At 34.3% G+C, this 22,313-nt stretch overlaps 6 protein-coding genes and 1 long non-coding RNA gene across 11 annotated transcripts; 4 read left to right on the plus strand and 3 right to left on the minus strand.

Annotated features, from left to right (window-relative positions):
* Positions 1-896: 896 nt before the first annotated feature.
* On the plus strand, positions 897-2,486 carry Koko (cyclin Q). Its single transcript, XM_076898936.1, has 6 exons — positions 897-1,019; positions 1,273-1,406; positions 1,488-1,585; positions 1,667-1,885; positions 1,957-2,187; positions 2,271-2,486. Exons 1-6 carry the CDS (start codon positions 982-984, stop codon positions 2,364-2,366), a joined length of 816 nt encoding a protein of 271 aa, XP_076755051.1. The 5' UTR covers positions 897-981; the 3' UTR covers positions 2,367-2,486.
* Positions 2,487-3,139: 653 nt separating this feature from the next.
* Positions 3,140-6,148, plus strand: LOC143425839 (uncharacterized). Its single transcript, XM_076898880.1, has 4 exons — positions 3,140-3,578; positions 3,784-3,966; positions 4,037-5,261; positions 5,341-6,148. Exons 1-4 carry the CDS (start codon positions 3,372-3,374, stop codon positions 5,421-5,423), a joined length of 1,698 nt encoding a protein of 565 aa, XP_076754995.1. The 5' UTR covers positions 3,140-3,371; the 3' UTR covers positions 5,424-6,148.
* Positions 6,060-8,478, minus strand: Snx3 (sorting nexin 3). The gene is made up of 4 exons (XM_076898869.1): positions 8,174-8,478; positions 7,452-7,547; positions 7,147-7,271; positions 6,060-7,051 (listed from the first exon to the last, which is right to left on the minus strand). The coding sequence occupies exons 1-4, from the start codon at positions 8,336-8,338 to the stop codon at positions 6,946-6,948; spliced, it is 492 nt and encodes a 163-aa protein (XP_076754984.1). The 5' UTR covers positions 8,339-8,478; the 3' UTR covers positions 6,060-6,945.
* A 704-nt stretch (positions 8,479-9,182) lies between these two features.
* Positions 9,183-16,035, minus strand: Nmdar1 (glutamate ionotropic receptor NMDA type subunit 1). Of its 3 annotated transcripts, none has more exons than XM_076899040.1 (17): positions 15,876-16,034; positions 15,407-15,580; positions 14,849-15,100; positions 14,450-14,644; positions 14,238-14,338; positions 13,900-14,073; positions 13,096-13,209; positions 12,868-13,015; positions 12,509-12,722; positions 12,294-12,428; positions 12,020-12,177; positions 11,701-11,935; positions 11,273-11,421; positions 10,993-11,150; positions 10,720-10,892; positions 10,304-10,557; positions 9,183-9,578 (listed from the first exon to the last, which is right to left on the minus strand). In XM_076899040.1, exons 2-17 carry the CDS (start codon positions 15,566-15,568, stop codon positions 9,336-9,338), a joined length of 2,865 nt encoding a protein of 954 aa, XP_076755155.1. In that variant the 5' UTR covers positions 15,569-15,580; positions 15,876-16,034; the 3' UTR covers positions 9,183-9,335. The 3 variants fall into 3 exon arrangements, with proteins under 3 accessions (XP_076755155.1, XP_076755156.1, XP_076755157.1); XM_076899041.1 differs by lacking the exon at positions 9,183-9,578 and adding an exon at positions 9,838-10,220 and having other exon boundaries at positions 15,876-16,035; XM_076899042.1 differs by lacking the exon at positions 9,183-9,578 and adding an exon at positions 10,065-10,203.
* A 1,003-nt stretch (positions 16,036-17,038) lies between these two features.
* On the plus strand, positions 17,039-20,096 carry Sln (monocarboxylic acid transporter silnoon). Of its 3 annotated transcripts, none has more exons than XM_076898851.1 (6): positions 17,039-17,823; positions 17,947-18,090; positions 18,326-18,645; positions 18,682-19,307; positions 19,399-19,619; positions 19,787-20,096. In XM_076898851.1, exons 1-6 carry the CDS (start codon positions 17,205-17,207, stop codon positions 19,960-19,962), a joined length of 2,106 nt encoding a protein of 701 aa, XP_076754966.1. In that variant the 5' UTR covers positions 17,039-17,204; the 3' UTR covers positions 19,963-20,096. The 3 variants fall into 3 exon arrangements, with proteins under 3 accessions (XP_076754966.1, XP_076754967.1, XP_076754965.1); XM_076898852.1 differs by having other exon boundaries at positions 18,700-19,307; XM_076898850.1 differs by having other exon boundaries at positions 18,326-19,307.
* On the plus strand, positions 19,971-20,549 carry LOC143425835 (uncharacterized). Its single transcript, XR_013102081.1, has 2 exons — positions 19,971-20,102; positions 20,423-20,549. It is a non-coding gene; the product is annotated as an uncharacterized LOC143425835 (long non-coding RNA).
* LOC143425832 (uncharacterized) lies at positions 20,300-22,032 on the minus strand. Its single transcript, XM_076898870.1, has 3 exons — positions 21,834-22,032; positions 21,238-21,426; positions 20,300-21,160 (listed from the first exon to the last, which is right to left on the minus strand). The coding sequence occupies exons 1-3, from the start codon at positions 21,882-21,884 to the stop codon at positions 20,930-20,932; spliced, it is 471 nt and encodes a 156-aa protein (XP_076754985.1). The 5' UTR covers positions 21,885-22,032; the 3' UTR covers positions 20,300-20,929.
* Positions 22,033-22,313: the final 281 nt, after the last annotated feature.

The raw sequence follows: 22,313 nt of genomic DNA on the forward strand, positions 1-22,313 counted from the left end.
CAAACGTGAATATTTGAAAGAAGTTGCGAGAGAAAAGCGGGGTTCGATAAACAAAAATAAAAAAACTCACAATTATCATTTGACTTCTTCCTCCATTTCGGTATTCCAAGTTTTACGTTCATTTTCTATATTCCAAGTTTGCCAGTCAATACAGATAAGATAACTTAGATTGATTTCCACATGAATCTTGCGTTAATCATTTGTTTCTGACGCACCTCACGAAGCAGACCGCCTTTTCATTCCACGGGTACCAACGCACTTCTTTCTACATAAAATTTCCCGTCAAAAACGTGACATATATACATGGATTTTTTTTATATGGATGCTTTATGTAATAAATACTTTAAATTAAATATTATATTGTAGATATAAGTATCGTTATACACTAGCGTTTAATTATACAATTTATCGTTCAATTATCTCTATAAGATGAAATGAATAAATTATTTATTAAGAATACAATATGTAGGATGTAGATGAGAATGAAGTACAAAACTTGATTGCTCAACGTTTACTGGGCGTATTTATTTCTGAATCACCCGAAGGTTCATACAAGAATGCCTTCTTAGGCCATTCGTACTAGCCTCGAGGACACCCTCAACGTCATGGCCCATTCGTATGTTTAGACAAGGCCCCGGAGTGGGGCGATGCCACAGGGAAATGCACACGGCCCTCGTTGACCGTCCGTGCACCCTGTTACCCGATATTTCTTACAAATAAATTTTACAATTTATCTGTAATTTTATCCATCTCGGATGCCTTTTCCTTATCATTTTTAAAAATTATAGTAAGATAAGGTTTACGAATAATTACTAGGGAATTATTTTCAAACGTTGACTTTTTGAAATCTAAACGAAAAATGATTATTTAGTAGCTATTGGTAGCATTGGCATGTAGCGTGAAATAAATAAATATTGTTGTAACCTGTAACGAAACAAATCGTATTGGCCGTCTGCCGAATTCAATTAAAATATTGTTAAAATGAATCCAACAGAGCCTACTAGTACCGAAACTTTAAGGTAACTTTAAAAAAAACCTTAAAAATTGTTTAAAATAAATTTCGTAACGGTGTATCGGTTCTTGATTGCATACAATTTTTGTATAACAATATTCAATGAGTTCAACTTGTAAAATAAAATCTATTCCATTACATATAATTGTCTTTTTAACTAAGCCAGTATTGTGTACAATATTATTAGTAATATTTAGATAAAAGCATAATCTAGGTCTTTTATTACATAAAATTTACAAAAATATATTATATTTTTTCAGTTCTAAAATGAAGGATGTAATCGATGTATTGGCTATGCAACGAGAAAAAAGGAATACTTTGCAGAAAAGTATTACAATCGATTATACAAAGAGTAGCGATAGTTTCACAGTATCGAGATTTATATTTGAATGTGGTAGGCTTTATGTTCAATAAATTTAATATTTGAATAAAATTATATGAATGAAAATTTAAAATTGCTTTTAAAAAATGACAGGTTTAAAGTTGGAAGCTCATCCGTTAACTATTGCCACAGCCGCAACTTTGTATCATAGGTTTATAAAAGATGGCGCGCCAGGAGGTTATGACAATTATGTAAATATATATACAAATTGTTTATATTATTAACTGATATTTCTAATACAAGTTTCTTCGATACATTTATATATGTTTTAGTTGATTGCAGCAACGTGTCTTTATTTAGCAGGGAAAGTGAAAGATGATAATTTGAAAATAAGAAACGTAATGAATGTATCCTACAGTACATTGCATAGAGGATCGCAACCGCTAGAATTAGGAGATCAATACTGGAGTATGAGAGATGCAATTGTCCAAGCAGAACTTTTAATTATGCGAATGCTGAAGTTTCAAGTGACTCCTGTACATCCACACAAGGTACCTTAAACTCCTTTAATTTACAATAAAGCAAATAACAATTACATTAAATAATAAAACAATTATTTTAGTACATGTTGCATTATTTACGATCATTACAAGCATGGTTTGGAGAGGAAGAGTGGTCCAAGTATCCTGTCGCAAAGACCAGTATGGCACTTTTACAAGATTTCCATCATTCTCCAGCTATACTTGATTATCCACCGAATTTAATAGCAATCGCTTGCATCAATCTGTCATTACAAATTTATGGTGTTGTAGTACCATTAATGGATGAATGCGATCAACAACCTTGGTTTAACGTGAGAATTGAAAAGTATTTCTCTGAATCACGATTTTCGTGAATTAGTTAAAAATGTAAAAATTATACTATCATTCTTTTCAGGTCTTTTGTAAAGATTTAACTAGAGATAAACTATGGGAAATAATGGAAAAAGTTATGGCAGCATATGACGAAGAACCAGAAACTAGAGATAACTGAAGCATTTTAGCATTATTCCTTTCATTGTATATTAAGATGAATGCGCTGTTTTTGTCATAAAAATTGGTATCGAAAAAGTACAGATATAAATCGAGGTCATTAAGGAAGTAGTAATTCTGATTTTGTGTTTTGTATTTTTCTATGCCATTAATATTATTCTTAAATTGACAAGCAATCTTTGAAATACACCAGAAAATGTATGAAATAAATAACTTGTAGCTTTCAATTTACCTATACACGCATACCTAAATCACTTCCCTTTATAGTAATTAGTGATTGTAGTAAACTTTCAAACTTAAAATTGAATCATTTCGTTGCGTTTGATTTGAAAAATTAGAAAAACATTAATATAATTAGATTAAAAAAATACGAATATTTCGGTGACATTAAATTACTTTTTGCTCAAAGTTCGATACATTTTACATAGAATAAAAATCGCTGATTTACATTTGAAACCACAACTAATGTTCTTTATAAACATCTAATAACGCGATTATAATGATATAAATATAAATATATATATATATATATATATATATTGTTAGAGAGACAACGATGTTAAAATAATATCGTACTTAAACGAAACTTATATTTATGAAAATGTTAATTATTAAAATATTTATTAATAATGTCTACATCAATACAATTTTCTAAATATAAAACTCTATATCTCCTATACTTCACTGTATAATAAAATTTAAGTTCCGACACATACGTGAAGTTAGTTCTTAGCACATCGCTATGTTATAGTCAAAAGTATATATGTATACAAGATAAGTAATATTATTTTCATTTGATTAGAAAAAAGATGTTTAATTATACCATTCTAACAGAAGTATAAAAAACCGATTATTCGTTTATATTCATTTTATGGAATAATAAATGAACAGTTGATTCATAAAAACGTTCAACATGATATTATTGTGCGGTGAATATTTGCGAGACTTGTCGTGAGAAATTTGAAAAGAGTTAAACAAAACTTTTAATAACATATCGTTGAATAAAATGACAACAATGGAACAAATGGACGTATCTATACCGTTTGTGTTAAAACGAGAGCAAGACGAGTTTGACATGGGCGATACAGACGATGATAACACTAGTCTCGAGGATATTAACAGTCTCCTGTCAATATCAATACCTTCACTTTCAGCAAACAAATTTCATATCCCTACTGATCCAAATGATGAGTTTCTTCGACTAACTACCACGGCACGTCTCCTAGTCTGTTTTATAACAAAATAATCACCGTAAAACTTTAGAGTTTAATCAAATTTTCGTTCGTAAATATTTATACTTAATAATACTCGCAATTAACAGTTAATCAATCATAATAAATATCGATGTACGTGCAGGGACAACACTTTATTTAATTTATTTTCATTCAATTTAATTATATTTAATTTATCATTTACAGGTTCGTGCTGTATATTTCTCATATCTTCACAAATGTTTACTCACCAATTACATTCTTTGCTACAAAGAGAAAAACGATGATATACCGTGTGATCAATTAAAGAAGTGTACAAATCAATTGGAATTGCTTGCAGTTCGATCATCTTTAGAAACCACTTTATACAGGCAAAACATGTTGAAATTGGTAAGTTTATTTATTGATATAATTTTCAGTCAAATAAATTGATTAATCGTTGAAATTAAGACACTTATAGATTTCAGATGTGAAGTTACATACATCGGAGAAAAAAGTCTATAAGAAGTTGGTAATATTTTTAGAAACCTTGCAGACTAAAGTAGATGTCGGTGTTCAAACGATTAATTCATGGGCTGAATTAGAAAAAACAGATAACATTCAAAGTATTTGTATCACGTCTAATTGTGAAGAATTATCATCTACAAAAGAAACACCACAGCATAAAGAGGAGGAAGAAGAAGAAGAAGAAGAAGAAGAAGAAGAAGAAGAAGAAGAAGGAGAAGAAGAAGAAGAAGAAAAAGAAGAAGAGGATGTAAATGATGGAAATGTGGATTACGATGATGTATCCTCGCAATTAACTGTTTGTAATCAAACAGCATCACCTACTGTAAATTCAACTAGTCTTAATGATATAGAAAGCAACAAACCCAACAATGGGTCAAACGAAGAGGCAAATAAAATGATAATTGATGAAGATACAATGAAGGAAGATAACAATATTTTCAATTGTATACAAGATAAATTAGGTACTGAAATCGCGAATCGATCTTCCGTTCAAAATGATGACGAGAATTCACAGGATTCGCTTCTGCAACACATGGAGGATATGTTTTGCGACAGCGATGATAGTAGCGATCTTATGACACTAATCGAGAAACATTCTGGTGTTACTAAAGCAAATATGGATAAAGAGATCAATGCTCTTCTGCCACATGCTTCTAATGGTTCTATTAATATGCTTGAAAATAAGGACAGTGCAAAAGTCACTTCTATTAAAAGCAATAACACAAAAACATCAGACACGAGTACAGGAAAATATAGTTTTAGTTACTATAAAGAGATGAAGAACAGAGAAGCTAATAAATCATTACCAGTAGAATCTGAAATGATAGAAAACAAACAGAAACGTCGAGCGAATAGTATTTGGTTCGTTGAACGTGTATATCAGGTATCGAAATTAAAGGCAAAGATGACAGAATTATCTTTAAATAATTATAGAAAACATGGAAGAGTTAAAGAAAGATTCATCGAATTATTCGGGGAATCTGATGACGAAGAAATGATGCCAGATTCACCAATTTGTATAGAGAAACATTTAACCGCGTGCAAAGAAAGAATAGCACCATGGATTGTGAAGCATCTAATGCCATTCTACAAGAAACGAAGAATTAAAGACAGACAACTTTTTAAAGTAGTTGCAAAGCACATAGCCGATATGCTTATTATCGAAAATACATTTCCCGGTTAGTATTTGTTTAAATAACGTATGAAAACAATTAATAACGATTATTTTACTGTATTCGGTATGTTTTTATTTTTCAGAACAAAACTGTGTGAGCAAATATATAGAAACATACTTTAAGAATAAAAAATTCATTAAAACTAAACAAGATGTGTATTTATAAATACACATTACATACAGCTGAAACTGTTAAATAGAAAAATCTCGTACATAGAACACTTTACACGATATGTATTATTAATTTTGCTTCTATTTAATTTTAAAAGATTACAAACATGATATTAAAATGAGAGAGTTTAATATTAAGCAGATTGTCTATCAAATGAATGCAGCATAAGCAGGAAATAATTTCGCGAATTATAAAAATTTTTTTCAATTTGCTTAAAGCGCATGTTATTTACTACTATTGACGTTGCTTCCTTCAATAAATGTTTTGTTCTAAATAAAGAAAAAGATAAGAGTAACATTTTTTTACTTGAATATCAATGATTTCAAATAATATTTAAGTCACAGTCTCATTTTTTCATACATTTCTAATGATTCATATCGATAAACAATACATTGATTTGTATATGTATGTATCTGTTAGCACACAGTAGATATATATACATTAGATTAATGCAACGTATTTAATGAAGGCTTTCTTGCAATATAAACTATAACTTAAATCAAAAACTGTAAAATAGTTTAATTTGTGCCCTGTACATAGTCCCTTGTAAGGAAAGATATAAGATATAATTGATAATTATAAACATTTAATGTTGCTTCTAATGTAAGTAGAAAAGAAATGTAAAAGCACAATGTACAAATCGTTAATTTTACTTTTGTCTCAAGTACAATAGTATTATTTCTGTATCTCACAATAAAACAAGGAGCGTAACAAGGAGATTCAAAACAACTTAATTATATGTAGAGTTTATCATTCATAAACAAAGAGTTGAGTAACTTTTAGATCTGTAACATTTTTTTTTTTTATGCAGAGAATATCAAATTATAAACAATTTTTTAAACAGATTTATCTCTATTTTCAAGTCAGTTTATCTTATCTATCTATAATAGTATTGTTTACAAATAAATTTATTTACTACTTACATGTTATCCAATAGAAAACAATATAGTAAAATATAAAATATTTAACTTATTTATTTCAACACTAATTCATAATACAATGTATGATACTAAAAAGTTGTTAAAGAGGAGAAATTTATAATAAGTTTTCTATTGAACAACTTGTGAATAAATAACTTTTGACCTGACTCATTTTAACTGTTAAGCCATATTTTGAAATTTAAGTTTTATATATTTATATATCAATTAAACTGTTATATACAACATTATTCCGCAATTGCTGAAAGTGATAAATATAAATTTATTATTTAAAAATCCATGACTATAACATTGAAAGGAAAAAAATTAAAAGAAAAAATTATTAATTGTCTTTGACAACTAATAGTGATGTAATATGACGATCCTACTGAATACTTTATCACGTGTTTTGAAACATAGCAATCATCGAAAAAATGCTTCAATTTAACATCACAGCGTGAAAAAGCTCGATTAAATATTGCATAAACGTAGAAGGATCTTAATAAAAATTTAGGCTTAAAGTTTTCAAATAATGAAATACATAACTTTACATATTAAGGTGGGGAGGGAAATATACTTGCAATAATTCTTATTGTAACTTATGTATTACGTATTTTGCCAGGTACGTAGTTCTTGTCTATTACAGGTTCTTGCAGAAACATATGTAAACATCGTTCATTCTGTGCTAATGGATGTCCTGCTATTCTGCAATATCATGTATGATTTTTGTTTTTAATTCAAAGAATTACTATCTAGTACCAAACTTTTACGTTACATACAAATCATTTTGATCTACATACTTGTTAACAAAAGCTTCTAAACCTTTTCTTCTATCTTCAATGAAGTCTTCCTCAAAAATACCATCATCTCCACGAAAAGGCATCTGACGTTTCCAAGCCTTTCCTGGTAACGGAGGTACTACTATCTGTAGGTAAAACGGATAATTTTTATTTAACAGTAGTACAATGTTTTTAACAACAAACCTAAAAACAATTATTTAATTGTTTTAACACTTTAGTAACGATATTGTTTTTATTCATTTGAAAGAATTGCATCTGTTTGTACAAAGAAATTTCTCATTTTTTATTATACTTTATCACCTGACCTTGCTATCCCTTTCTAATTCAGTTCTTAGCCATTCGAAATCACTGTATCTTCTTCTTACTGTGGAATCTTTTACTTTAAAAACCGGAAGATTTGTCTGCAACAAGATATAAAATTATTTTAAACTTTTTCCAATTGGTATTTAATATATAATACAATATTGTATAAAAGAATTATACAAATATATACTTTATTATATATCTCGTATTGTGTTATTATACGAGATTTGAAATAAGTATAATTTAATTTTTATAAAATGTTGGCTGGCTCATTTATATTTATATAAATAATTTACATATATATTTATTTAAAGCCTATAAATGGTTTCAATATAGCAGATATTTTTGTATCCACTCAATTTTATCACGAAAAGTGAGATATCAGACACAGCCCACGATATGTTTGGTTAATGTTCATAATAAAATAACTACTATCATTATCATCATTATAATTGTAATTTTACTTACTTAAGAACACGCATCAAATTGAAAACAAGTTATATTAAAAACATTTAAATAATAATAGCTTAATAGCTTTTTGAATGAGTAAATTATTAAATTTTGCGCAGAGAAATATACGAAGTTTGTACATTTTAATGAAGACATAATCTAACGTTGTGTTCGAGTGGCAAAAAGATGTGGCATTTCAAGAAGAAAAATGTCAATTCAGAGGGTCATCAATGAACAAAAACGAATCTAAAACAAGAAGGGTCTATTTACTTACCCTCATACGAACTTCATAATCGGTGTACCGTTTCTTGCCGACGCCGTGTGTGATTGGATTAACCACGTCAATTTCGAGAAAATTTGCAGGCGCTGCATAAGCGTCATCCAGGGTTTGTTTTTTAACATTTAAACGGCGCGTTGCATCTACTGTCGTATCCGCCATACCTTACAGCTGCAAATTAATTAAACGCTTTAAAAGCCAGCTAAAAAACAAATCGAATGCGGTAGATAATGTAAGTTTGTCAAATGACAGTGATGAGAAACTTGACACAATTTGTTCTCATGTGTTACGTCCGTGGTCATGATACAGGAACATGGAGATAGAGAGGAAACCTATAAGCTAAATCGGATACTTTTATTACGTTCTTCTGAAAGCAATATTATCAACAGTTAATACGTTTCTTACGTTCATATCGTAGTTGTTGATTTAAATTTTATAATCTTTTTTTTTTTACCGACGTATGTAACGTCAGTAATGTAATATTGATTTGAATAAATTACATTTTTTGCACCGAATAGTATGCAACGATCTCTACTCTACATAATTCAGATACATTAACATGAAGTGGACGTTTATTCTAGCTATTGCGTATGGTATGGGATAAACGATGCTATTTAAAAATATTTAAAAATTGATTACATATATATATATATATATATATATATATATATATATATATATATATATATATATATCAACGCCCCCTCCTCCCACCTGCAAGTGAAGAGTTATGCGTATAGTTTGCGATAACAGGGCAAAGATTCATTGAAATGAGATTATATTTCCGAAAAAAATAATATGCTGGTTGTATATTTAATAAGCAATTATAAAAATAAAAGTCGCAATGGAGCTTAAGACAAGAAATATATATATATATATAGATATGATTGATTGACCAAAGTTTTAAACGATAATAAGGTGCGATAAATAATTTATACTTATACAGATGTGATATTGGAGATAATTTCGTTAATTATGAGAAACGCCAAAATATTAGATCAAAGCCTTTAAAGTAACGATTTTTATTGTATAAAACAAATGTTATTACTTCCAACACAATTTACACATGTGTTGTATCTAACAAACTTTTCCTTTGATAATGATGTAACATTTTGATATTTTTACAAAGTATACGAGTAATCCATAGTAGTCAGTGTCGTTAGACTATGAGGTGCGATACGTTGGGCGTGTAGGCTGCTGGTGATAACCTGATATCGTCCGAACGTGGAATGGGTCGTTGACGAATATCACTGTCTCCTGGCCATGCTCGACCAGGACTCCGCGGAGCTACATTTGATCTAGCTACCGTATCGACTGCTAAACTCACAGTCGTAGGATCGTTCAGGCCATTGCTTTGGATCCTTCTTTGGACGGCTATCGAAGCTCGGAGAGTCTTCCGTTTCTGCATTTAAAAAATCAAAATGATAAATTACTAAAATGTACCGGGTATTTTAAAACGAGAATGCATTCATTTCTTTTCGACTAATGCTATTGTATTTAGATGTTACAATATGTGAATTATATTGAAAATATAACTATAATGATATTTTGCGTTTCTAATGATAGCTTAACCTTTTCGCAGCAGCGACGTTCGATACTAAAGGTCCATATTTTTTTTTTTTTTTTTTTTTTTTTTTTGGGACACGTATACACATACGTCTTTGTGGGAAAAGGTTTGGTATATGAAGCGTGTCGTTACCGATATAACAAAGCCAATCATTATAAGAAATTGATGCTGCACAGTATAGAAGCGATTTTAGTATAAAATACAGTAGCAGATCACTGTTCTATTTCCGTCGTATTTTACACTATCTTTATCAAAAGCATAAAATCGGATCTTGCTGTCTTAATAAAATAATTTTCACATTTCATTACTAATTAAAGCTTGCAAAGCGTGTGAATCTTTTTGCTTTAATCTATAACGTGTATATTCATTTTGGCGATCGTGTTTCTTTTTGTATTGTTACGAGGTCTGTTAGTATTCCCTTGCGTTGCTCCCCTATTTCGTCCTGGCTGCTTGCGATTTACTGATAAACATAGAATTCTGAGCAAAGGACAACGAAAGATATCGAACGGAAGAAGTTTCACTTCAACGGAGGAATCTACGTTCCTAATTTTTTCGTTTACCTCGATCGCACCTCGCCATTTGTCTGCCGCGTGTCTTGCCAATTCCATTTTCTTCTGCTTGCGAATCTGATGTTTCTTATACGCCACTTCGATGATAATAAGCCCGATGCCACCAATGATTCCAACTCCGACCACTATGAACACTCCAGCCATATTTTTCAAGCCCAAAGTATTTGGAGTTTTCTCGAATTGTTCGCACTGCTGCAAGTTGTCTTGAAGAATCCAATGGTTGTCGAGACTTTCCATGAAACCACCTGAAAGGAGAATAAATATACTCTCTTTAAAGACAAATATTTTTTTAGTTTCTGATTATTTTATTCATATTATTTATACATAAATTTTCAATTAGAGACTAGGTAAGTATACGCAATCGACAATTTCATATGTATCCATTCAATATTTTTATCGTCTTTTACCTTCGTGAAAATCCAGGATAGCAAGAGTCACTGCATCCGCCCATAATGAGCCTTTTTGCAAACCAATCCCATAACCGGAACGACCAAATAATTCTCCAGCAGTAACCAATTCGCAATCCTGGGCAGCTTCAAATTCCAGCCGAGAACTATCCCAGATAAAAGCCATGAGTTTCCTAGAAACAAGTCAAGTCTTGAAACCACTGATTTCTACCTAAAAATTCTGAAGCTATATATGACAAAACAAAAATTTTATTCTTTTTTTCTTTCTATTACCCAATCTTGATATCCCTGATAGCTTCTTCAGCGGTGTCGTAATTATTCGCTTCCATTGTACGATACATGTTGGACAGTTCGACCTGACGACGGAAGTACATGTCCACGGCGGAACCTTTCACCGTGGCACACGTAAGGTTCTCCATGGTGTTTCTAAGCTGCAAATATACACATGAACTTTTGCAGTTAACAAAGTCAGTAACATGTTTGCTGTCCTGACTCAGCAATGAGTAAACTATTTAAAATGTAAAGTAACGTCATTTATTAATTTTGTTCTTACTCGAGCATCGTTGATGCCAGTCAACTTAGTTTTTGGCCGTTCCAATACGAGAAATGCAGCCAAGTTGGCAGTGTAAGAAGCGACAATAATCATCGCGAATCCTGCCCATACCATGCCCAACACTCGAGCAGAAAAACTCCGTGGAGTACCTATTAAAGAATTATTTTCAACATCGATACTTAAAAAAGGTTAATCAAATTTATACTTTTACAGATACAAAAGTATTTTAAAGCGGTTTGGTTTCCATCAATTAGTTACCAATGAACTACGGCTCCGTTGACAAAAGAATGCTACGGACTTTACCCTAAATACAGTTGCTAAAGGTTTAATGTTGGTAATTACTGGTGGACAATGCACTCCATAATGTGATAATTCTTATTATTTAACGTTCAAGATTTTTATTGTTTTAGGAAAAAAATTCGTTGTACCTTCTCCGATTCCACTATTAAGAAGAACTCCCCAGGCGAACCAGACGGCGCTGGACAGGTTCAAGGCGTCCTCTTCGGTACCGTCAGTGTTTGCTAGCTTGAACCTCCCGAAAGGCGAAAACCGGTCGAGGAGGTACAGAACTAGAGCCACCACGTGCACCGACACCATCACCAGTATCCACAGAGTGTTGCTGAATGGTTGCAAGAACGACACTAGAGTTGATGATCTTGACGGCTAAAGCGAAAACACTTAGCTCATTTCCTATTCATTTCAATTATCTACTATTAGTTTTTGATTAGGAATGTGGAAGGAATATACCTTCTTTTCAAGAATTGTGATACCCTGGTACTTAAACGGCTTGCTAAATTCGATAAATTCAGCACGTTCTGGATTAATCGTTAAAGGGGCTACTATCATGTCTGCCCTCTCGTTTACCAATTCTCCGATAAGTCCAGTCCATTCTTTTTTTCCTCCAACTACAACAAGATGTTTAAATACTAAATACTATTTATTCATTTTCTGTTTAAATATGTTCTCACAGAAACGGGGTCTTACATCTACAACTGTTCTACCATGGTTCTACTTGTCGCACCTGAACTGTTCTTGATCACATAACTGCCAAATTGTCCATCCGGAGACAGAGCCAAGCTGTAGGTGAAATTAATAGTCTTGGATAGTTCTTTTAACAAGTCCATGCAATATCCTTTGCAGCAATACGTTTTGGTGGCTGCAAATAATTTAAGACGATTGTTAACGATGCAAATAAATATAAGTATCGTAGGTTCAGAATTGTTGACGAATTTTTACTTTCGTGCTCCGTAGCATTAAAATAGGGGCATGGAATCTCCTCTGGTAGGCAAAATTCACCGAATGCTATCTCACGAACGTAGACAAATGGTTTCTCTTCGATCGTGAGTACTTTTAAATGCGTAGGAATCATGAAACCTTCTGGTTTAGTTTGCAATCGGCCAGGCCACGTTATACTCGATTCATTGACACTCAGCGTCATCTTGGTACCATTCTACGACATGATATGAACATTGTGAGTTCTAATTCTATAAGATAAAAATAATGGTAAATAAAAAATATTGTTTATTTTGTATACACTTTCGTGGAAAAATATGTGTTTGCACGTTTAACCAGACCATTTTGCGAATCTTACTTACGGCTGGATAAAAATACTGTCCAACGGATACCCGTTCGCCGTTTTCCTGGATATTGATAATGTCATACTCAGCGAAGATGCGGTCTCCATTGTCATCGAATGCCACTTTTCCAGTAGCACCATCGGACAACACTTCTTTGCGAACGAATCTAAACAAGTTCGTAATAACACACTGCCACATATATTATCATAGCGCATAAAACCATGGTATGATAAAAGTGACTCGTACTCGAATAAATTCTTGCCAGTTTCCCATATGGAGCCAGAGTCTCCGCAATCTTTTGGCGCTTCCGTGATTATTTTTGTCTTGTTCATCTCTCGCAGAGCGGATACAAGCACTATCCTGAAATGCATATACATTCAATTAGACTAGAAACATCATGTTTCGTTTACAAAACTCTTCAAATTATAAATATTAATTAATGAAAAATCGATCGATCGTCCAGTAAGAGTTTCTTTCGAAATAAAACAATTTCGTGAATATTCGATGCTATCGTTTTCGTCAGTTGTCACTTCATGGAATATCCATTAACTATTAATCGTGTGTATCTGAAATGGTTAATGGATTCTTTGTTTCGCAGAGATAGAAATAAAGAAAGAGAACAACGTTACTCATGTGTACACACAAATCGTAAACGTTCAAAGCACAACGTTTCGCTCAACGATACGAAATATCCATTGGAGAGATTGGAAGGTGAGCTAAGAGAGTATGTGATCCGGGGGGTGATCTGAAAACAGTTGTACATTGCTGTGAAATCGGGATGCATGTTTCTGTGCGTTGCATGCGATTGTACAGTTTTACATCGGAGAATGTTTTAGAACGAGCAATGAGGAAAACATTTTTTCTGGGTAAAGTATAGCGAGATGTTCATTAGGTTGTTTCAATCGTAAATCTTCTCATGCGTAGTCCCTCTGGGATTTTTTGTTTCTTATCTTTTTTTTTCAGTTTTTTTTCTCAATCGATGGTAAGACACGAAGCTAAGGACGCAACATACATGCGTGGATGTCTATGTACGATTAGAAAGGAACTGACAGGCTATCCTCGATGTGAGCCTTCTCTTTCTCCGCGTTAATTAATTTCAAGCCGAGAAGACCTTCCGGTGCGTTTGGCGCATCTAAGGCTTGCTCCGTTACGATCCAAACGTATCCTGCACCGGTCGTGTTGAGCGCTGCTGCGTCTTGGAAGATCACGCTCGCATCTGTTTTTCTATTAAAATATAAACATTATTTGCACGTACTTGTCAACTGTTAATGAGGATAAAAAGAAGTGTAATGTATATATATATATATATATATATATTTTTTTTTTTTTTTTTTCCTAGTAACTTATTTCTTATCAAAGAAATTGTAACAGATGTCATTAATACTTACGAGGCATATAATAGGCAAACTCTAGCCTGTGCGTTCTTTATGTCCGCCAACTGTTGCGTGAAGCTGTCTAGACCAGGTTCGAACTCGATCACAGACTCTACCTGTTTTCAATCATTTTACGAATAAAAATGATGGTCCCTTAATTTTCATCAGATCATTACTTCCTTATTGTAGATTAAGATGAAAAGATCGGAACATTGCGTTTGATTCACCTGAACTTTGATTTCCACATCGTCCTCTAAATTCTGGGAAGTTGTCTGGAACCTCCCAAGCAACGCACGACCATCCGTATCTGAGCTATGAATGAAGATCACTTTCATATAATTGAAGTGTTTCAATAGTTCAACCCATACGTCCGCTTGATGCGAGTACGGTGGTACCGTTCTCAGAAAGGAGACGTGAATGTTCTAAAAGAACAAAACATTTCAATTTTCCTTTCGATCTTCTTTACTTCTTATACTGCATTGCGTGAACACGATAATACCGTAATAAGTATCACGGACAATCTTATTTGTAGAAAAACTTTCGATTGCAATTTGGACACAGTTTACAATATCGCGAGGCTTAAATTTGGCATTTTTTATTTTTCATCATTCTCGGAATCGACTCACTTTATCAGAGAACGCCGAGTCCCTTGATGATATACCTATAACTGGTATGTGATAAAATCCACTTGTGTAAGAAACAGCCGCTGGCGACAAGTCCCCTGTAGGAGGATGTGACACCACCACGGCGTACACTTGTTCCGCTATCAAAGAGTTGCACACGCTCAAAGCTGTTTTAATTGGATTCGAGACCATTTCAATTACCGTGTGCTTATATGTAACCCCTTTATTGACATATTTCGAGTTGAAGTTTAAAGTCTGTAAAAACAATGACTAAATGTTTCCTTGGAAAACAGCTAATGTTATCCATTTATAGTTTCATAAGTAATTATCCGACATTTACTTAATCGCATAATGCAACTGTAGATCAGTTTGGATTTGATTAACTACTTTAGATCACGAAGAAAAAGTTCCATTAATAGATAAAGAGGTATTTAATTAGACTGAGCAAAATTTCAATAGATTTTTGAAACGGATATGAATATACTCTTAGACAACACGGTAACATTGGTTTACGTGAAAAGATTAAAAATTTGCGAAAGGTTTTGCTCGTGCATTACTTACGTTCAGCGTTTGTTTGAAATACTCTTTGCTCCCGTTATTGGAAAAAACGCCGCCGATCATAAAGAATGTGGGATTGTTGAATTGGCTTGCGACGAGTCCATTGTACACTTCATCGTTCAAGACAATCAGAAATATGAACAATGCGACACCTTCGTATTTCATTATTACGAGATTCTACGACAAAAATTGGGCTTCAAAAGCGTTCCTTTGCATAATCAGGATATAAATGGCAAGCGTATAATACGTAGATGATAAAGGACATGGATATGGTTCACGGAAACTGTATCAGTAATAATAATAATTATTATTATTATAATCCTAGTTATTTAATCTCTGCAATTAATCGTATTAAAATATTTCGAAACAAATTTAATCAAGTAGAGGAGTAACTGTACAAAAATATAAACTTCAATTAGCTGTATATTCTTTTTCTACAGACATTTCTCGCAAAGATGAAATCTGAACGTACCAAACCAGTTTACAGTTGTCGATTGTTCACGTAATTTTTTGGGACGTATAGATTGGCTGGCGATTCATTTGTAGAACCGTTCACGCCCTTATCTGAGAACACGACGAGCGGAGCTAGTGTTAACGTCGAGCGCGAAGGTGGATCTGAGAGACAGAAGTCGGCGATTCATTGATCCGTTCGGATGCTGCGCACAGACTCGGTCCCCACTGTTGCAATTTTAGGACGTTTTTGTGTTTCCAATTTCTCAATTTGTGTCATCCAATTTCTCAACCAACTTTTTCTTATTTCTATTTCTTTTACTTCTCCTCAATTCTCCGAGTGAAACAGTTTAATTTAAAGTTGCGTAGACCAATCTTTCAAGATTATGTATCCATACTTTTAAGTATTAAGTAAAGAAACTAGAAAATTATACGTAAAATCAAATGCTACGTCCGTTCTAATTGAATCTTCTTCCCGTAGAATCAAGAAGAAGTGTTACTGAGGAAGTTCAGAAGAACATCGAAAGGGTTGTACCACCCCGTGATATCTCTTCCGAGCTACATTCTCCGTTACGAATAACTCTGGGACTATATAGTTCCAATTGGTAAGACTTCCGTGCCGAGAGTCGAAGCTACGAAAGGGGAAGGAGCACGCAATCCAGGTAGAGCAAGGGTCGTTCCGATGCAAGGAGTACGGAATTGATGCAATTATAAGGTGGAGGCCGGGCGAATGAGAAAGTGGGTCGATTGGCAGGACAATAAACCGATAGACCCCTGGCTGTATTGTTTCGAAGCCACGTGGTGGTGACTAGACCGCGAGATGCCAGTGCGTCAGTAGTGGCCACATATCGATCCCGTAAGTTTCCACTCGGTGGCGACCTCCTCTGCGTGCGCACCCTTTTCATCTTGGTTATTTACCAAGCACCCTTAGACGAAGTCAGGAGAACCTTGGTGAACGTGTAAATGGTGAGAAGGAAGTCGACGAAGGAGAGGTAACGTCGAGTCGAAAAGTCGGGGTGGCGGACCGGTCCTGGTAAGGTGTGCGCGTCGAGGAGGTGAAACCTGCAGCAGGAGACACGAGTAAAGGATCGAAGAGTGAACATTCGAGGAGAACAGAAACCGTAGAGGGTAATATATAGTCGGAGAAAATTTAGTGCAATAGGAAGGGGAACAGGGAAACCGAGATATTGTAATTTTTTTCTTCGACAAGAGGAAAAAGACAGAGGGAGGAGTCGAAGTAGAGAGTAAGAGAAAATAAAACGATTTGCCAGGTAAAGCAAACGAAGGAGTGGAAAAGTAAGGTAACTCCAATGTATTACGGTCCCCGTTGCACGAACGAAGCCACAGAAATATGTCGTTACCACGAGAATGGAGCCTGCAGGATTCGGTTGAGCGTGACGTTGTCGCCTGTGCGACAGCGTCGCAGGAGATGGTCGGCACGACCGTCATCGATGAGAACATGAATCAACAGAACCAGCTGGGCTCGCTATTGTCGATCCACTCAGCGCCTGTTTTTGATCTGAACACCGGTGCGCCATCGCCTAAAAGGCCAGCGTCCTTGGCCGTCCAGGCGACGGCGACCTCGACACCGATCGTACCACCGCATTTACAAAGCCCAGAGACGATCGAGGACGAGGACAATGACAACCTTTTGACAATATCGAGTCTGACAGCCAGACCGTTAATCGCCAAGTCTCGCGAGCTCCGATCGACGAAAAGCTCTGCGACAAAGAAGAAGAAGTCGAGGAGGTGCGAGGCGAAAAAGGCAAGGAACATCACGTACGTACCGTTGGATGGTGGCTACGGCTGGATTATCGTATTCGGAGCGTTTTTCGTTCAATTTTGGGTAGCCGGCCTGGTGAAATCGTACGGGGTGTTGTACGTTGAAGTGATGGAAACGTTCAAGGATTCCTCGGCATCGGTCGCATCCTGGATACCAGCTATTTTATCTTGCCTTTGTCTCGCCCTTGGTAAGTAATCGTTCAACTGTTTTAATGGAAAATCGATTGGACAAAGGTTCTCCAATAAGGCTGTTGGAGAAGTTAATACTTATAAAACGTTAATATTTTAACGATTAATCTGTTAATGTACAGCTCCGGTGACGAGCATGCTGTGTCAGAAATACAGCTGTCGGTCGGTCGTTTTCATCGGTGGACTGTTCTGTGCTTTAGGACTAACGCTAAGTTACTTTGCCACGAGATTAATACATCTCTTTTTTACATTTGGAGTTTTAACAGGTTCGTTGAATCGCTAATTAATCGTATCGTGTTGCTCGATCGTAAAGATCGTCAAAATGTATTTGGGTAACTTCGGTTCGTAATTTCCGACATTGATTACGTAAGAAGATAGCGCTAGATGGTAGCGTATCCGTATGAAAGATAAAACCAGGAATACGATACGATCGAACGTGATTTGATTATCGACTAAATGCAGTCGTAAATGTTTAAATAAAATACTATTTTGTAATTGTAGGTATCGGTGGTGGTCTGTCGACGACACCAGGTATCATTCTTGTGTCCCAATATTTCGACAAGCATCGAGCTTTGGCGAATGGGATATGCGTATCAGGAACAGCAGCCGGTAGTTTCGTGTTCCCTCTACTGATCAAGATTTTGGTCGAAAAATTCGGTTTTCACGGTACCATCCTTCTACTCGGCGGTTGCATGCTTCACGTGTGCGTGAGCGCAACCCTTTACCGTCCTTTGGAGAACAATTATGCCCCGGAGATGACGGTACCATTGGAGAAAACGGAGAAAACGGAGAAAACGGGGAAAACGGAGAAAACGGAGAAGGTGGAGAAAACGGAGAAGATGGAGAAAACGGAGAAGGTGGAGAAAACGGAAAAGGAATTAGAGACGGCAAAACAACAAAAGTTAGACTTAATATTTGCCAATGACTCGACAGCGAGACATAATCTGTTGAACGAATTGTTCCACCAGAATAGCGTCGTGGCGGTCGAGTTAACAGACAGTGACGAGGAGAAGGATGTGATGGGCGAGTGTTTGCGAATGAAACCGATCTCGAAGATACGTAGCTCAAGTATATTGCATAGCGTCGAGGATTTATCAACCGATTCTACATGCGTCTACAAGGCCAGGTCGTCGTTAAGGTCACTGAGGTCGTCGGTCACGGTCGTATGTCCAGTTCCTCAGAACGAACCACAAGTGCCGGAGGAGAAGAAGACAATTATGCAGAGGATAGCGCAATATATCGATCTGTCCCTTTTGAAGAATCCTCAGTTCCTCATGATGTGTTTTTCCGTCAGTCTGATGTCTACTGGAAGTCCGTACATGCTGTATTATCTTCCGGCGTACGTTCACGCGGCGGGTTACACAAAGTCAGAAGCTGGATACTTGGTAGCCATTTCCGCTGTGCTAGATTTGTGCGGAAGATTGGGACTTGGATGGCTTTCGGATTTGAGATTATTTGATCGCCGGAAAGGATATATCGGCAGGTATTATTTAGAAAATAAATATCTTTCTTTTGTAATTTCTAAATTTCCTGTTACATCTGTTTGTTAGAAAAATATTATTGTTCTTTTAAAGTGTTGTGGGTGCTGGTGTAGCAGTACTGGTAATTCCAATGGCCCACTCTTTCTATGTATTGGCATGTTCTGTTGGCATGTACGGATTATGCCTAGGCTGTTGGTTTCTCTTGGTTCCCGTCCTTCTCGCAGACCAATATGGAACTGACAAAATATCCTCCACTTACGGACTCGTTAGGATGTTTCAGAGCGTTGGAGCAATTTCTATTCCGCCTTTAGCAGGTACGAAATTATGCTAACTTCTAAAGCTTTTTAATCCATTAAATGTCGTCTATATAATTGTAATGATAAGCTCAAAGATTCTTACTTTCGTACTTGTCCAAGTATCGACTAAATTATATTAGCCGCAATAATGTTATCTGTTATTTAAATATCGAACGTGATTCCAGGTTACCTGCGTGATGTAACTGGAAGTTACACCGTATGTTTTCTATGCATGGGCACGTGTATGATCATGGGAGGTCTGCCTCTACTCCTGGTTTTTAACGAAGTATCGAAATCATCGAAGATGACTGTTAATAATGACAACAGTAACTGTCAAGGAGAGACGACTGCAAAAGAATAAAAATATTTTGCGAATGTGATTGAATGTGTAATAGAAACCTAATAAATCGCAACATTTGTCGCTACAATTATTCCACTATGATGTATTGCTTGGTTCAGTGTTATTCGAAATGTTTGCGTAAAGTACCTCGTTTGCGGCAGGTAAGGATTAATTTTCAAATAAACTTTTATAAATGCACGTCAATTTTCTCCTTTTCTCTCTCTCTCTCTCTCTTTGTCTCTCGTTTTATTGGTAAACGACACGTATCCATTACACGTTTACATTCGTAGAAAAAACGAATGTAGAACAAAAATTGTTGTACACGCATATACACATTGTACATACGTATACATATACATAAATATATACTGCAACGAACTGTTCCTCTAAAAAAAACTGGTTCACAATTGTAATTGTACCTTATATATTACATAAACGCTATGTACATTATATTTACATGTTACATTATGATTATTTGTAGAAAACGAAGAATTGCGGCAGGTCCTGCGGTGAAAGAAACAATCTTAGTAGGAAGTACATATTTTTCATACAAAACGGATGTAATTAAACACAGCGATCTTTAATAAAAGTTATATTCTTTTCACTTATATGTGCTTAATTTATCTATCTGAATAATCTAGCATATAAATCAATGCTCAAAATACTTCAAAAATATTAAAATTGGTCGTAGAAAAAATAAATTTCTTATTAAAAATTATATAAACTTTTTACAAGTAAAAACAGTCTAATCATCTATATACAAATATACTTTTCTATTACCACAAAAATTATATATAATTTGTAAAAAAATCAATGCTATTAATTCATACGTAACAGTATATAATACTATTTTAATCTTTCGTAATGCAATGAATAGATGGTATTCTAACACAGTTCAATGCCTATATAAAACGATTACATTCTACTGAAAAATGGACGCTAGTATTTTTTACAACAAGATATACACATTCATTAGAATATAGAAAAATTATGTTGGTTTCCAGGCTACAACTCTCATTTTGTTATTTAATTCTTGCAGTATTAAAGAACATGTGAGCTGTTTCTCTGGTGATAACCCATTTATGCCTTCCATTTCATCATCATCATCTCCTATTCCGTTACTACATCCACTTTTGCCTTTACCTTTTCCCTTTCGTTTCTTCTTTTTGCTTAATTGTCTGCAGTCTATGTCGCTAGCTGCATCTGTGGCTTTCCTGATCTGCAATAATTAAAACATATTTTTCTAGTATTTGATTATTTTATTAAATGTTTTCACATTAGCGAATAATGTCTTACTTTAGCACTTTTCTTGGACTGCTTATCGTATTCTAAAGCATCATAATAATTTGGTTTCTCTCGTTTGATTCTATTGGTTCGCCTGGTTTTCATTACACCATTATCAGGACTAGGAGGGCTTTTTATAGAATTGCGTCTCGCATTAAAAAATGAATGTCCGCAAGGACATGCCTTACAGGCCACGGGTACCTTAACAAATAGATATATAAAATTAATACAATATAAATATGTATATAAATAAAAGATTATGTACTGTGTCATATTTGATCAATGTTTAAATATTTATACATTTCAGAAATTAATTATTAAAAAAATTCACATTTTTACATATACCATAGATAAAACAGTTAATTATATTTCATTCAAATATATATATATGTATATCGGTGGTAACAGTAAAATTTATAGTTGACAAGATGTAGTACAATCTAGTATCGATTACAAATATTTCTTTAATTCTTCACAGAATTCTCCTCTATCGAAAAAATTTTAGTAATATATATTGGTAAGTAGAATAAGCAAAATATAAGAGATAAAAGTAACGTATAACGTATTTTCGTACAGAGAAGAAATTGTTAACCGTTATATAAAATTACCTGCTGTTCGCATTTGGGGCAGCCTTTACTAATTGTTTTAGTTTTTGCCATATTACAGGGAATTATTTATAATAATGATATATATATATATAAGGTTATTTACAAATAAAAAATACGACTAGGGAAAGTATATTGTTAAACTGTATCATCAAATAATGACATCACAGCACAAAAATGGCTTTTATATCGGTGAATATACATTTTAAGAACACTCACTGTAATGTTAAAATATTTTTTGCTTCTCCTAATATCACACTAATAAGTAATGACAGAGCCGTAATGTATGTACAAAACGAACACAATAGGAAATAATTCGTACGCTAATTGACAGATGGCGGTCAAAGTCAATTAGGAGAATGGACCAATCGTGGAATTTTGGTTACTTCCATTGTAGAAAACGTCCTCAGTATTTAATCACGCGTTTGTGTACGTATACGAAGATAAAAGTCAATTAATGCGCGTTGACTTTGTAAATCCCCT

This window comes from Xylocopa sonorina, chromosome 8 (assembly GCF_050948175.1).
Source record: "Xylocopa sonorina isolate GNS202 chromosome 8, iyXylSono1_principal, whole genome shotgun sequence".
NCBI classification, from domain to species: Eukaryota; Metazoa; Arthropoda; class Insecta; order Hymenoptera; family Apidae; genus Xylocopa; species Xylocopa sonorina.